At 40.7% G+C, this 15690-nt stretch overlaps 1 protein-coding gene across 8 annotated transcripts in view; it reads left to right on the top strand.

Annotated features, from left to right (window-relative positions):
- DOCK3 (dedicator of cytokinesis 3) overlaps window positions 1-15690 on the top strand; it is a 656527-nt gene that overhangs the window by 562194 nt on the left and 78643 nt on the right. For 7 of the 8 annotated variants that reach the window (XM_074403777.1, XM_074403779.1, XM_074403776.1 and 4 more), the window contains exons 24-27: window positions 1074-1266; window positions 4726-4853; window positions 7224-7370; window positions 9784-9882. In XM_074403777.1, the coding sequence (XP_074259878.1) occupies window positions 1074-1266; window positions 4726-4853; window positions 7224-7370; window positions 9784-9882 (567 nt within the window). The remainder of the gene's footprint in view (window positions 1-1073; window positions 1267-4725; window positions 4854-7223; window positions 7371-9783; window positions 9883-15690) is intronic. The other variant, XM_074403778.1, reaches the window with a different exon arrangement.

Raw genomic sequence — 15690 nt, 5'->3', positions numbered from 1 at the left:
AAAGTCCTCATGCTGCTTCCACTTAGACAAGAGAAAATAATGAGAACTGGCATGTATCAAAGGCCTATTGTGTTCCAGGAACTCTACTGGAAACTTTCATGTAAAGCACCTGAATTTTCCCTCATACCAGAATCAAGAAATAAGTGATAGTATCATCCCCATTTTATAGATGCAGAAACAGCGAATTAGGCAGTAACTTGCCAAAGTTTATGTGGCAGATAAGCATTAAAGCTTGGGTTAGAACTTGTATCTAATTCCAAAACCCATTCTCTTTCTCCTACAGTGCTCTGTGTACCATTATCAGATTGTTGTCAAGACGCTACCTTATGGTCCTGCCAGAGCTTACATCCTGGAAGAAAAGCCTAACATACACACTCCCACTGCCCTTGCTTGGGTATCTAGGTTGCTGAACTCTAAGCCCACATCAACAGTCCTCGAGTTTATGGCTAACTAAATACACACATTTCTCATCCTCTTAAATTTACTCTTGAGACTACCAGACACCACTTATGAAGAAAATAATTAGGAAGTCTTCAGATTTCATGGTTGCAAGTGAGCATCTCTGTTCTGGGGAAGTGGTACAGCTCTCAGAACTGGGTCGCTGGCTGCAGGGCTGTGAGCAAATTTCAGCTGGTGCTGCTGGAAGGAACTCAGCTCTCTCTACCATACTTTCTTGAGTTTGAAACCAAAATTGGAAAGTCAAGAACTTGATCATAGAGACAAATAAAAAATATAAATCCATTTTATGAATGCAAATAGTTGTGGATCCTAAGCCACATTGAGCAAATTTCTCTTGATACCACATTCTCTTGCCAACAAATGCCAAAGGCAAGTTACGAAAGCCTCAAATTCCCTGGACCCCAGTAAATTATCTTATTTTAGTTTCCTTTTTGGTTCTCCTTCTCCATGCCTGAGTGCACAGTCAATGGCCAAGGAGGAGCCCACCCAAGTCAGAGATGTTACAATGCCCTTTCAGCCTCTTACCACCTTGTATTATTGAGCATGAAAGATAGACATACACCCTGACACACACCGTAACTCTGTGCTAACCACAGCTTCATTTGCTTCTTCAGGCTGCACTCCTCAATTCTTTCCCAACCATCTTTGACGAGCTGCTTCAAATGTTCACCGTGCAAGAGGTAGCAGAGTTTGTGAGAGGGACACTGGGGAGTATGCCCAGCACCGTGCACATTGGGCAGTCAATGGACGTGGTCAAGCTTCAGTCCATTGCCAGGACAGTGGACAGCCGCCTGTTTTCTTTCTCAGGTAAATCAAGTTGGGATGAGAGACTCACCTTTCCTTCCTTTCAAGGGTGGTAGCCAGGTGGTAATCAAAAGATCAGTTTCCTCAACAATTATGCAAGAAACCAGTGACCCTTAAGATGCAGAATTTTTGGTAAACTATAATAGAGAAGACCTACACCTACTACCTTACAGTTTATTCCTAGGAATCTACACATGGAGGCATGTCTCTGGGGTGGTGTCAGTCCATTCAGGCTACCATAACAAAATGCCATGGACTGGGTGGCATGTAAACAACAAACTTTCTCACAGTTCTGGAGGTTGGGAAGTCTAAGATCAAAGCACCAGCAGATTCAGTATGTGGTGAGACCCACTTCCTGGTTCATAGACAGCTATCTTCTGTGTTCTTACATGGCAGAAGGGGCAAGGCAGCTCTCTGGGGTCTGTTTTTTAAAAGGGCACTAATCCCATTGATGAGGGCCCTGCCTCCAGGTTCACAGCTTCCAAGAACAGAGGAATACCCTCAGGAAAGGAAGGAGAGGAAAAGAGAAGGGACTATCTCAAGGGGATAAAGATAAGCCAAGAAAATAAAAGAGGCCCTGAAAGGGAGGCCTGGGGATTCTATGCTTTCTTGTTTCTTTGCCATACCAGTCGATTCCTTTTCCAGTCTTTGGAGAACCAACTAAGGATTAGAGAGAGAAATGGACAGGGAGCTCTATTCTCTCCACAGGGTCAGAACAATCTAACTAATATATTAGCAGCCTAGTCTGCCTTTCAAGAAGAACTTCTGGTTTCATTCCTGAAGCCACATCATATGTGATCAAGTTCTGACTTGAAGGGACAACCAGATACTCAGTGGCCATATATTAAGATCAATATGAGCCTGATCCTTTCAGTATAATATCAGTGTGCTAGCATAAACTTCTGAGGCACACACATAAATCTGAAACACCAGCAAAACAATTATTAGAATTTTTATAATTATAATTTTTGATGGTTAATTTTTTTAGGTTTGACTTTTAAAGTATAATAAAAATTTCTCAGCCCAGTGCTACACACATTTGTAATACTAAATAGATGTTCCCTTTGACTCAGCTCTGCCAATGTATAGTATTGCTAATAGTAAAGCTGCCACTAAGAAAGTAATCTTTTTTCCACCAGGAACTGTTTATGCTGGTAAATAGTTCTCTCTTCTCTACCTCCTGCACTGAAGATTTTATTAATGGTTTGGGCACACTGTCACTGAGGCCACTGTACACACTCGAGCTTTGTGAACTGCTTAAAGAAAATGCTTTCAAAATATGTGGGAAGGGGAGTTACAGACTGCTTTCACTGACATACTTTATTTCTAATATTTCTGCATATACTTGCTGTTTCACACAAACACTTCAGAAAAATTGTCTTAATATTTATGTGGCATTGAACTACGTAATTGGATTTAAGATGACAAACACCACCAAAATTTCATTTGCATCTCACTTTCATTGAATGCCTGAGTTGCAGCATCTTCTCTGAAGCAAAAGTTTCTTAAGCAGTGATGTCCTTTAACCAGCACTAATATTCTCAAAGTATAAGTTTGGTCTCTTCTTCATCAGGTTCTAGTAACAAACTACTGGTTTCTTCTGTAAGGAGCTATTGGCTTTTACAAATACTAAGTATGTTGGTATTTTTGTCTATACAGTACAGTATCGATGTTTTTTATCCAAGCAGCCTTTTAAATCTAGACTAGCTAGCATTCCATTCTGTTTGAACATAGTCTAAGTATTTGACAAGGTAGTGCCCAAATCTCTAATATGTCATGTAATTTGTCTTTGACTGAAAAAGATTTCCTGTCTGAATTTCAAGTGGAAATCTTAACTAAGGACAGATATGAACGATCAATCCCAAATGCCATGGCTTGTTTGTGACTGTATCATGCTGGCCAGATATGATGGGACCTGCAGAGTACACAATCACTGACCACGTAGGAGTACAGGGTGCCAGAAATGCATTCACACTTGTATTTCACTTTGTCTCCTAACCACCTTTGTGAAGTACATGTATTATAAAAGAGACCCTTAAACCTCATTCTACAGATGAGGAAAATAAAGCTCATAAGAGGAGTCAACTTGCCTGAGGTCTCAGATTGAGTTAAAAAGGGAGCTTGGTGTAGGACTCAGCATTTCTGAATTTAGGATTCTAAATATAGTCACATCTTGATGAAAGTGCTATTCCGGTAACACTGGGAGAAAAGAAAAGGAAATCGTTTGAAGTGTGTGGTAGGATTGGTGGTAAATGTTGGCTAATTATCAAAGTTTTATGACAAGACAAAGGTCATGCTTCAATTCTGTTCATTGCTGTGTACCACTGAGCAGCAATTTAACAAGCCTGTGGGGGAGAGGGAACAGGCCTGATGGCTGTGGCAAGGTAAATGCTCACAGGGGTGGAAGTGTCAGACTACCTACCTAGCCAGGGCATGAAGAGGGACAATCTATAATCCATTTCAAATCTGCAAGTTCAGTCAGTGTTGTTCATACCAAGTATACCATCTAAATGGAATTGTCACTGTAAACTGTGCTTTTAATTTGGAATCTAATCATTAGAGAGATTTCATTTGGGACCAGGTCTGGTGACTCAAACCTGTAATCTTAGCATTTGGGGAGGCCAAGGAGAAAGAATTGCTTGAACCCAGGAGTTTAAGACTAGCTGGGCAGCATAGTGAGACCTCATCTCTACAAAAAATTAAAAACTTATCTGAGTGTGGTAGCACACACCTGTGGTCCCCTCTGCATGGGAGGCTGAGGTAGGAGGACTGCTTTAGCAATCCTAGAAGGTTTAAGCTGCAGGGAGCCATGATTATGCCACTCCACGCTAGCCTGTGAGGGACCCTGTTACCAAAAAAAAGAGACTTCATTTGGAAGCAGACTCCTAACATTCATCCTGCATGAAATGCCATGGATGCTTGGTCTTGAAAACAAAGGAAAGAAGGATGGAAGAATAATGTCATGTGATGGCTTGCATACTCCAGGCAGTGGGCTTTTAGGCCCTTGTAAGGAAAGGAGATTACCTTCACTTTTTTGTTGTTGTTGTTGAGATGGTGTCTCACTCAGTTGCCAGGCTGGAGTGCAGTGGTTCAATCTCAGCTCACTGTAACCTCTGCCTCCCAGGTTCAAATGATTCTCCTGCCTCAGCCTCCCGAGCAGTGGGGACTACAGGCACATACCACCACACCCAGCTAATTTTTGTATTGTTAGTGGACACAGGGTTTCACCATGTTGGCCAGGATAGTCTCAATCTCTTGACCTTGTGATTCTCTCACCTTGGCCTCCCAGAGTGCTGGGATTTCAGGTGTAAGCCACCACACCCAGCTGGAGATTACCTTCACTTTTGCTCTAGTCTCAACCCCACCTGCTTTGAGAATAACTAAGTCCCACAATGCCACTGGCTTCCCGCAATAGCTAGTTCTCCTCTAAAGGCTTCTTCACCTTTGTGTTTTCTCTCCCAGAATCCCGCCGCATCCTGCTTCCTGTGGTTCTCCATCACATTCACCTTCACCTGAGGCAGCAGAAAGAGCTGCTAATTTGCTCAGGGATTCTCGGCAGCATCTTCTCCATCGTCAAGACCAGCTCTCTGGTAGTGGCCCCACACCCACTCCACCCTGCTCAGCTCTTTCCTAGTCCTGTGTTACTTTAGCCAGAGGCAGACCAACAAAGATGGCTTTGTACACTTTTCAGTCATAGATGCTTTCATCAGTGACAGGAAGGTGCCCAAGTGAATGGAAGCCTGTGTGTTCCCAGCAGGTTTCTCAATACAACACATTCTTGCTATTTTTAAAGGTTGCACCACCATAAATCTACCCAGAAATATAGTTATCTGTAGTACCACAAAGCCCAATTCTGTGTCATGCTGTTTCCATCAAAAGGTTTTAATTCTGGATTCTTGGGAGTTTTCTGAGAATATTCAGGCATGAGCACAGGGAGGCAGACCCAGACTCGAGAGGTAGCCTGCTTATTCAGGTTCTTCTGACAGCTTGATTCCACCCATATGGCGTTCCTATACTGTGCCAGATGAGGTCAAGGTATACGAGAGGTTAATGTTGCCCATCAGAGCTCTGAACCTCAGAGGATGGTAGAATTGTGCTTTAGGGATCAGGTTTCAACCGATACTGCTTTTACCCATTTTCTTTACTCTTTATATTTTCTTTTTAAAAGAGATCAGTGGTAGAAGGGGATGAATTGAGGTAGGGAAAGAGAGAAGGAAAGACATGAATCAGGCACGGGTGAGGGTAGGAATTTATTTTAATGATGCTTCTTTCATGTACTTTTGATAATAGAAGAAAGGCATATTACCAAAAATTTGGAAACTATAGGAAAGTATAAGGAAAGAAATGTAGAACGAAAATGGATTTTAAAATTATACCATTTTATTAAGCTGCTAGAGAATAGGATTTCACATGCATTTAAAATGAAGGGCAGTGGCCAGGTGATAAGAATATATAAGGATAGGCTCTCCACATGGAGTGGGAGAGGACCTAAAAAAAAGAATGTATTTTGTTTGAGCAGGGATAGGGAGTCAATAGGATACTCTAATGTTCAGACTTAAAGCACCATCTGGTGACAGGGGTCTAACTTGGCAGAGAGTGACTGTGATGGTGATAATGGCCCTAACATTTGCTCTTGGCTCCAGGTAAGAATTGGCAGCTCTTCTTCCCACCAGGCCTCAGAGAAGCCACACCAGGCACAGAAGAGCCACTTGTAGCCCAAGGTCATATTTGAGGGGATGGGCAGCTTATTGCTAAAGGAAGGAGAGAAATTGAAGCAAAAAAAAAAGAAAGAGGAATGGAATAGGAGTGGGAACCAGTAAAAACCTGGAGATGATGGTTTCGTTGTGTTTGTGGGGCTAGAGTGATTGTTATTAATTGCTTGTAACTACTCAAAGATACATCACTGGAAAGTGTTATGATCAGTTTGACAGATAGGAAAGATGACTTTGGTCCCAAGAGCTGCTCAAATTCTTCATGTGGAATGCGGCAGAGTATAATTGTATTTGATGGATGGGTAAAGGGAAGATGAAATTTAAGCTTAATGAGAGCAGAGATATTATCTCTCTTGCTCACCTCTATATATTCAGGTTCTCAAACAGTGACTGGCACATGGTAAATGTTTAGTGAATGACAGGCTGATGGATGGGTAAAGGATAGACATTAGGACCAGCACTAGTGTAAAGATCTTAGACAAGGGGCAATGGGAATCTCTTTGTGAGATAACTAAAATCATGCTACAGAATTTGAGATGAATGTGAGAGGTCTATAATAGGTTAACAGGCTCTTCCAAAATTAGGAAGTGGCCCTTAGTGAGAACACATGCTCCATTGTTTTTGTGAGATAGCCAGAGAAAGATGCACTGAGGCTGGAGTCCTTCAAATAGACCCTATAACAGAAGCAAGAGAGCTGCTAGAAATGGGCCCAGGCATATCTAGGCAGCAGTCAGGGCTGGCAAAAATTGAAGGCACCCAAGAAGAAAACCCTGAGGAGAAAACAGGGCACTCAAAAAAATGAGCTACTTCTATGTGCATTAGTGCTATGCACTAGTGAAGGTGCCACTGCCACACCCTGTTGTGTGAATTCGTCACCATTTCTGAAAGTGTCAGCAGAGTTGTGCTTTCTCCTGACAAGTCTAGGGAAATCAAAGAAAACATTTAACTCAGGATCTTTGCTTCTGCCCTGTATATCAAAATTAATGTATCTGCTTGAGATCCAAAGTTTCAGGTGGTGTTGAGTTAGGGTAAGACCCCAGCTACCATGCCTGGGCAGCCGTGGCAGTTGTGCCTCGCCTCCTCTGAAAGCCATTGTCCTGGGTTCCTTGACACTGCATGTTGGTGAGACTGAGCTTAGTGTTGGAAATCCAGAAGACTACTGCTGCCATGGCTGACCTAGTAAGTGCTGCCAGCTGTACATCAGCCTGGCCTGGTGCTAATGGTGTGCTCTCTTGCTGCTCGCTCCAGGAGGCAGATGTCATGGAGGAAGTAGAGATGATGGTGGAGAGCCTCCTGGACGTGCTCTTGCAGACTCTGCTCACCATCATGAGCAAATCGCACGCTCAGGAGGCGGTAAGAGGGCAGCGGTGCCCGCAGTGCACAGCCGAGATCACTGTTAGTAACTAACATCCAGGTTTTCTTGCCTTCTTTTCTAACCCGGGGCTTCTCCACAGCACTCCCCCTCCATCTTACCATCCCACCACCTTCATCTCAGCCTCCCCTCCTGCATGGTTGTCAGCATGCTCCCCTTTTCCCATCTTGAATCTGACTCTCCTCTCCACTCTGAAAGCTCTAGGTTCATATTCCCAGGAGTCTTCCTTAGGGCAGATCCAGGGAATGTTTTTTGTCCTATTTTCCTCCATACTTTGAGCCAAGTCATTGTGGTATGTTGTGGTATGAAGCAGGGATGTATGAAAGAGGTAGTAAGAGGTTGAGGGTGAAAAACAAACTATTTCTTCCAGGAACCCCTGATACAGGTTCTCCTAAATAATGTACAGGACAGAATAATTTTCTTAGAATTGGCTTCTGTCTACAAATTGGCTGTTTTTGTCCATTGTGTTTGTATCTAAATTTTTAGCATTTGGGAAAGTGTGATGAGGTAAATTTCGCTGGCATTACTGAATAATGATTTTTCTGTGATCTAATTAGAAGAAAAACAAACTGGAAAGGCTTCTCAGGAGGGTTAGAGAGACAATGCCTTGGACCCCTCATGCCCCGCCAGTTCCTGTACCCAGAGTAGACTTCACAGCCCTGAGGTGGGGACATGATAAACAGTTTTCATGGAATCTTTCCATTGGCAGATGGGAGATTACAGTGATCTCTCTGAAGAAAACCCTCTGTGGGAGCAAGCCAAGCTACAGCGTGCTAGGGAAAGCAGGGAGCACTCAGGGAGCGGGCCTATGTGTTCTGGTGCACTGGGCTTCGAAAGAGTGCCCCTTTAGAAGCCTCTGTTGAAGGCACTCTCACTGTAAGTAAAAAACATCTGGGCCACTCTGCCTATGGAGTAGCCATTCTTTATTCCTTTCCTTTAAATATAAATATAAATATATATATATATATATATATATATATATATATATATATATACACACACACATTTACCAGGAATTCCCTGGCATTTCCTGGTAACCCAGCCTTCTAACCAACATTTACCCAGTGCTTGCTGTCTGCCAGACCCTGCTTTAAGCACTTGTCCAATATGAGCTCATTTGGCAGTACTAAGGAAGTGATTAATTTTATATAGATTATAATGAGGATGATGATAACTGTAATTTATTCAGTACCCTTTTACATGATGGACTGTGTTCTTAAATTCTTTATGTACATTAACCCATCTGACCCTCATGACAAGTTAACTATAGCTTATTATGCCCATTTTTCAGATAAAAATGAGATTCATGTACATATATATTTTACATACGTGTATTTTTAATAATTTCAGTGTGGGCACAGTGGCTCATACCTGTAATCCCAACATTTTGGGAGGCCAAGGCTGGCAGATCACCTGAGGTCAGGAGTTTGAGACCAGCCTGGCCAACATGGCAAAACCCCCTCTCTACTAAAAATACAAAAAAAAAATTAGCCAGGCATGGTGGTGGGTGCCTATAGTCCCAGCTACTCGGGAGGCTGAGACAGGAGAATTGCTTATACCTAGGAGGCATAGGTTGCAGTGCGTTGAGATCATGCCATTGCACTCTAGACTGGGCAACAATAATTTCAGATAACCTAGAAAGGGTTTGAGAGACTAAAACCTGTTGTCACGTTCTCATGAGTTTACAAACATTTTTAAATTGCCCAAGTAAAGTAAATGTTCTCCCTCCTTTTTAAGGAGGCAACTAAGAGAAGGCCATGCTTGTCTGCCCCATGCCAAAAGTTGCTATAAGATGGTTTTTGAAGTCCTTAAAGCAGGATTTTATTCCATGAATCCCAGTTGAAACTTGAAGACATGTCAAACATTGAACTTGTCCTTTAATTTCTACTTGTCTTAAAGCCCATAGCTTGTCCCCTCAAAAAAAGTCAGTTTTAACTCCTCAGCCTTTCGGATAGGCATATTGATCTGCTGTGTTTTGTTTGCCCAGTCCAATAACCCTGTGCAAATTCTAGCAAGTTCCAAAGAAATCCTAGCCCAGCAGGATGGGCAGAGTACAAATTCTATCCAGAGAAGGTCAAGCTCTCCCCTGTTCCAAGTATCCTCTATAGACTTCTGTACAGTGCCTTCACAACAAAGGACTATTTAGCCAAAACTTACCTAGGAAAAAAAGGGATAATATTTGTCTCACTTTGCTGTACTACTTTATTACAGTTTAAGGTTTTTCAATAGCCCCCTGCTGCAGAGGCCTTATTCCCCACAATCCCTCCAGGCTTTCCTCAGCAGAAAAGAAAGCTTCTGAAGGCCCGATTTGTCGTCTTTCCTCCATGGTCATTGGGGCCATCTCAGACCCACCCTTCTCTCCTTGCCCTCTGTGGATTGGGGGAACACAGCCCTTGCAATTGACCATGCTAAGTGTTTTTTTGGGTTTGTCCCTAGGGTGAGTATGTGTCCTGCCTTCTCTCACTGCTTCGCCAGATGTGTGACACGCATTTCCAGCACCTCCTGGACAACTTCCAGAGCAAAGATGAACTCAAGGTAGGCAGTAGAACACCTTTCATCTGGGAGAGTAAGTATGCAGCCAATACTCCCCAGGAGCTTTTTCCCTGTCAGGGAGATGAGTGCAAGTGACTACTAGTGTAGGATTCAACAGTCCTACTTTACAGCTGAGTATTGGCTTCGTAAGCTGAAAGCCAGCAGTGTCCCCACTTAGCTGGACCCTGGTAACAGACAAGTTTTCCTTGACTATTAGCTACCCTGTGATCATGTGCCTCTATTAGAGGCTACTCTGACCCACACTGGTTGTCAGAAAACCAGGACTCCTTCCTTTCTTAGGAACTTGGCAGTTACCCTTATATTTTCTACCTGCAAATTAGGATTTGCTGTTTTAATACTTTTAATAATGATGATGTTGACAACTTTTTCATGTAAATAAATTTTGGAAGATACCTTTAGAAAGCAAGGGTGTGCACTGCTCATTTGCTGCCAAACTCTGGGTCTGGAGCACTAAGGGGCTTATTTTTATCACAGATTGCTATACATAATTTAAAAAGCCAAAGCATATTACTAAATTCTAATATAAAACCCCTGCAGTCCTAGCTAGTCTTGAGGCTAAAGTGAGAGGATCGATTGAGCCCAGGAATAATTTTTGTTTTAAATACAATGTTTTTTCTGACTCTGCCTAACTCAGGTCCAGTCCCTACTCTGCAAAGGCAGCCATTTTCAATTTATTTGCTATTCTTCAGGAAGCTGCTTCTACTATTTTTTAGTTATTATCTATTTTCCTCTTTCTATGGAAAATGAAGATGGTTCTCCAGACTCATTCCTCTCTGGCACACACATCCTTCCTTCCATTCTCCCAATGTTGTTTTCATATATTTTTGTTTACATTTGTTATCTTTTCTTTATTACAGCTACGTAAACACTGTGGTGAGCCAAGACTATCCTGGGATTATATTTCTTTTCTTGTAAAACAATAATGTCCAGTCTTTTGGCTTCCCTAGGCCACATTGGAAGAATTGTCTTGGGTCACACATTAAATACACTAACACTAACAATATCTGATGGGCTAAAAAAAATACACACACACACACACACACACACACACACAATGTTTTGAGAAAGTTTAAAAATTTGTGTTGGGCTGCATTCAAAGCCATACTGGGTTGCATGCAGCCCATGGGCCATGGATTAGACAAGCTTGTTATAGAACTTGCTGTTTTTGTAAAAATTAATTGCCTCTTTTTTTATTTCCTTATGTTTTGTTTAGTTTTGGTCTTCATATCTGGCAAGGATTTCCCACTCTTGCTATCTTCTTTCTAATGTCTCTCTTCTTCCAGCTTGCCTTATGGTCAAATCTGTCAGATGTCACGTCACTTTTTTTCCTGGAGATTTTCTCCGCTACTGCTTTTATTTATTTCAGTGTCTATCTTTTGTGTTGGAAACTCTCCTCCTACAGACTTTCCTGTAGAGACTCCTAGATGATAGTGTGTATCTAAAGATGAAGTTCTTTGGTGCTGATTACAAATTCTATGTTTAGGCAGGGCTTTCTCTAGCAAGCTTCCTTGTAGATGGCCAAAGAGGATCTGGTGTTTTGGTCAGAGCATTCCCTGATTCCTGTATCTGGAGGAATTGGACTTGTACATTCCCCAAAGAGGAGTCTTTCACATTTCCTGGCAATGGAGTAACCTACCAATATTTTAGGAACCGATTAGCAAAAAGGGGCTGTGATGTTCAGGTAAACTTTCTCTAAATGCCTGTTTTCATTTTGGCGCCTCAGCCCTCAGCTGTTAATGTATCCTTGAGGACAGATCCTCAGTGATCAAATCCTCCAGAGAATAGCCCTCAGTATTCTGGCAGGCCAAGGAAAGGCTGATTAGCTAGTGACTTGAGATGGCAGAGGGGATGTTAGACTTTAAGCTTCCTATTCTTAGCCCTCACACCTTAGATATGGGAAGTGACTAGTGGTGCTTCAATTTGTGTGGCTTGTGTTCTCATCCCCAAAGGCCCTTGGCTATTGGTGTTCCCAGTTCTCTTAAGTCAATTACCACAATTTCTCCTTTTTTTAAAAAGTTTTAAGTATTTGTTGACTGCATTTGCTTACTATCTTCTCCCCTCCTGTTTTCTCTGTCTGTGTGGGTCTGTGCATTTCTCTTTCTTGACTATTATTTTAGACGATTTGAGGAGAAGCCACGATAGGGAACATGTTCTGTCTGCCACACTGAATATGAAGCTTTGTATGTGTTTTCTTTTTTTATGACAGCATTATTGATATATAATTATCATACCATAAAATTCATACTTTTAAAAGTGTACAATTTAATGTTTCTGATTATATCCATCTTAAAAAGACTTATCACAAATAGTGATATCAAGTTAATAATTTAAAACTTTCAGCTGGGCACAATGGCTCTTGCCTGTAATCCCAGCACTTTGGGAGGCCGAGGTGGGCAGATCACCTGATATCAAGAGTTGGAGACCAGCCTAGTCAATATGGGGAAACCCCATCTCTACTAAAAATACAAAAATTAGCCAGGCATGGTGGCAGGCACCTATAATACCAGCTACTCAGGAGGCTGAGGCATGAGAATCGTGTGAACCCAGGAGGCAGAGGTTAGAGTGAGCCAAGATTGCACTACTGTACTCCAACCTGGGGAAAAGAGCAAGACTCTGTCTAAAAAAAAAAAAAAAAAAAAAAAAACTACATGTGAAAAAATGAAATTGCACCTCTACCTTATACTATATACAAAATTAACTTGGAATGGATTTAAGACCTAAGTGTAAGAGCTAAAACTATGAAACTCTTGGAAGAAAACATTGTAGTTTATCTTGTTACCTTAAGCAGAGATTTCATAGATATGAAACCAAAGTGCTAACAACAAAAGAAAAAAATAGGTAAGTTAGACTTCAGAGAAGTTAAAAATGTTTGTGCTTCAAAGGATGCCATCAAAAAAGTGAAAGATAACCTACAGAATGGGAGGAAATATTTGCAAATCATACATCTAGTAAATGACATGTGGTCTAGAATATATTCAAAAAGACACCTACCACTCAAAGATAGAAAACCCAATTTAAAAGTGTTCAAAGGATTTGAATAGACATTTCCCCAGAGAAGACAGACACATAGCCAGTAAGCACAAGAAAAGGTACTTCACTTTATTACTCATTAGAGAAATGCAAATTAAATCCGCAAGATAGCACTTCACACTGAGAGTAGATTTTATAGGCCAGGTATCATGGCTCATGCCTGTAATCCTAGCACTTTGGGAGGTTAAGTCAGGAGACATTAAGTCAGGAGTTGGGGACAAGCCTGGACAATAGAACAAGATCCTATCTTTACCAAAAAAAAAAAAAAAAAAAAAGAAAATGTAATTAGGTGAGTGTAGTGATGTATGCCTGTGGCCCCAGCTTAGTCCCAGCTAAATTTTTGAGACTTTCTTTACTCAGGAGACTGATGCAGGAGGATCCTTCAGTGCTACAGTGAGCTGTAATTGTGCCACTGCACTGCAGCCTGGGCAAGAGAGTGAGACCCCATCTCAAAAACATAAAAAGAGTAGATACAATGAAGAAGACAAATATTGGTATTAATTCTTTAAACATTTCATAGATTTTAGTAGTGAAACCATCTTTTCACTATAAAAAAACCATAGAATTTTCTTTGTGAAAAGCTTTTTAATTATTTGGTCTTTCACTTGTGAATAGGTATACTCAGATTTTCTGCATGAATGAACTTTGGTAGCTTATAACTTCCTAAGAATTTGTCAATTTTATCTAGGTTCTATAATTTGTTGGCATGCATTTGTTCATAGTAGAACCATGTAATCCTTTTTTATTTTATAACATTGGTAATTATGTCACTTCTTTTGTTCTTAATTTTATTAATGTGAGTTCTCTTTTTCTTTCTTGGTCAATGTAACTAAAAGTTTGTCTATCTTGTTGATCTTTTCAAAGAACCAGTTTTTAAAATTTCAATTTTGATTTTAAGTTATAGGATTATGTGCAGGATGTGCAGGTTTGTTACATATGTAAATGTGTGCCATGGTGGTTTCCTGCCCCTATCATCACCTAGGCATTAAGCCCAGCATGCATTAGCTATTTTTCCTAATGCTCTCCCTCCTCTCACCTCACTCCCCAACAAGCCTCAGTCTGTGTTGTTTTCCTTCCTGTGTCCATGTGATCTCATTGTTCAGCTCCCACTTATAAGTGAGAGCATACAGTATTTGGTTTTCTGTTCCTGTGTTAGTTTGCTGAGTAATGGCTTCTGGCTCTATCCATGTCCCCACAAAGGACATGATTTTATTCCTTTTTTGGCTCCATAGTATTACATGGTGTATATATACCCCATTTTCTTTATCCAGTCTATCGTTGATGGGCATTTGGGTTGATTTCATGTCTTTGCTATTGTGAGTAGTGCTGCAGTAAACATACACATGCATGTATCTTTGTAATAGAATTATTTGTATTCCTTTGGGTTTATACCCAGTAATGGGATTGCTGGGCCAAATGGTATTTCTGCTTCTAGGTCTTTGAGGAATTGCCACACTATCTTCCACATGATTGAACTAATTTACATTCCCACCAATAGTGTAAAAGTATTCCCATTTTTCCACAGCCTCACCAGCATCTGTTGTTTCTTGACTTTTTTAATAATTGACATTCTGACTGGTGTGAGATGTTATGTCATTGTGGTTTTGATTTGCATTTCACTAATGATCAGTGATGTTGAGCTTTTTTCATAATGTTTATTGGCTGCATAAATGTCTTCTTTTGAAAAGTATCTGTTCATATCCTTTGCCTACTTTTTAATGAGGTTGTTTTTTTCTTATAAATTTGTTTAAGTTATTTGTAGATTCTGGATGTTAGATCTTTGTTAGATGGATAGATTGTAAAAATTTTCTCCCATTGTATAGGTTGTCTGTTTACTCTGATGCTAATTTCTTTTGCTGTGCATAAGCTCTTTAGTTTAATTAGATCCCATTTGTCTATTTTTGCTTTTTTTGAAATTGCTCTTGATGTTTTTATCATGAAATCTTTGCCAGTGCCTATGTTCTGAATAGTATTGCCTAGATTTTCTTTTAGGGTTCTTAAAGTTTTGGGTTTGACATTTAAGTCTTTAAACCATCGTCAGTTAATTTTTATATAAGGTGTAAGGAAGGGGTCCAGCTTCAATTTTCTACATATGGTTGGCCAGTTTTCCCAGCACCATTTAGTAAATAGGGAATCCTTTCCTCATTGCTTGTTTTGTTGGGTATGTTGAAAATCAGATGGTTGTAGATATGCAGTCTTATTTCTGAAATCTCTATTCTGTTTCATTGCTCTATGTGTCTGTTTTTGTATAAGTACCATGCTATTTTTGTTACGGTAGCCTTGTAGTATAGTTTGAAGTCAGGTAGCATGATGCTTCCAGATTTGTTCTTTTTGCTTAGGATTGTCTTGGCTATACGGGCTCTTTTTTGGTTCCATATGAATTTTAAAGTAGTTTTTTCTAATTCTGTGAAGAATGTCAATGGTAGTTTAATGGGAATAGCGTTGAATCTATAAATTACTTTGGACAGTATGGTCATTTTCACGATAATCAGTTCTTCCTATCCATGAGCTTAGAATGTTTTTCTATTTGTGTCTCCTCTGATTTCCTTTAGCAGTGGTTGGTAGTTCTTCTTGAAGAGGTCCTTCACTTCCCTTGTTAGCTGTATTTCTAGCTATTTTATTCTCTTTGTAGCCATTGTGAATGGGAGTTCATGATTTGGCTCTCTGTTTGTCTGTTATTGGTATGTAAGAATGCTTGTGGCCAGGTGCAGTGGTTCATGCCTGTAATCCCAGCACTTTGGGAGGCTGAGGCAGGCGGAT

Source organism: Saimiri boliviensis, chromosome 8 (genome assembly GCF_048565385.1).
Source record: "Saimiri boliviensis isolate mSaiBol1 chromosome 8, mSaiBol1.pri, whole genome shotgun sequence".
Taxonomy (NCBI): domain Eukaryota; kingdom Metazoa; phylum Chordata; class Mammalia; order Primates; family Cebidae; genus Saimiri; species Saimiri boliviensis.
Note: the sequence above shows the minus strand (reverse complement) of the source record. Positions and strands in the feature narration are given on the sequence as shown.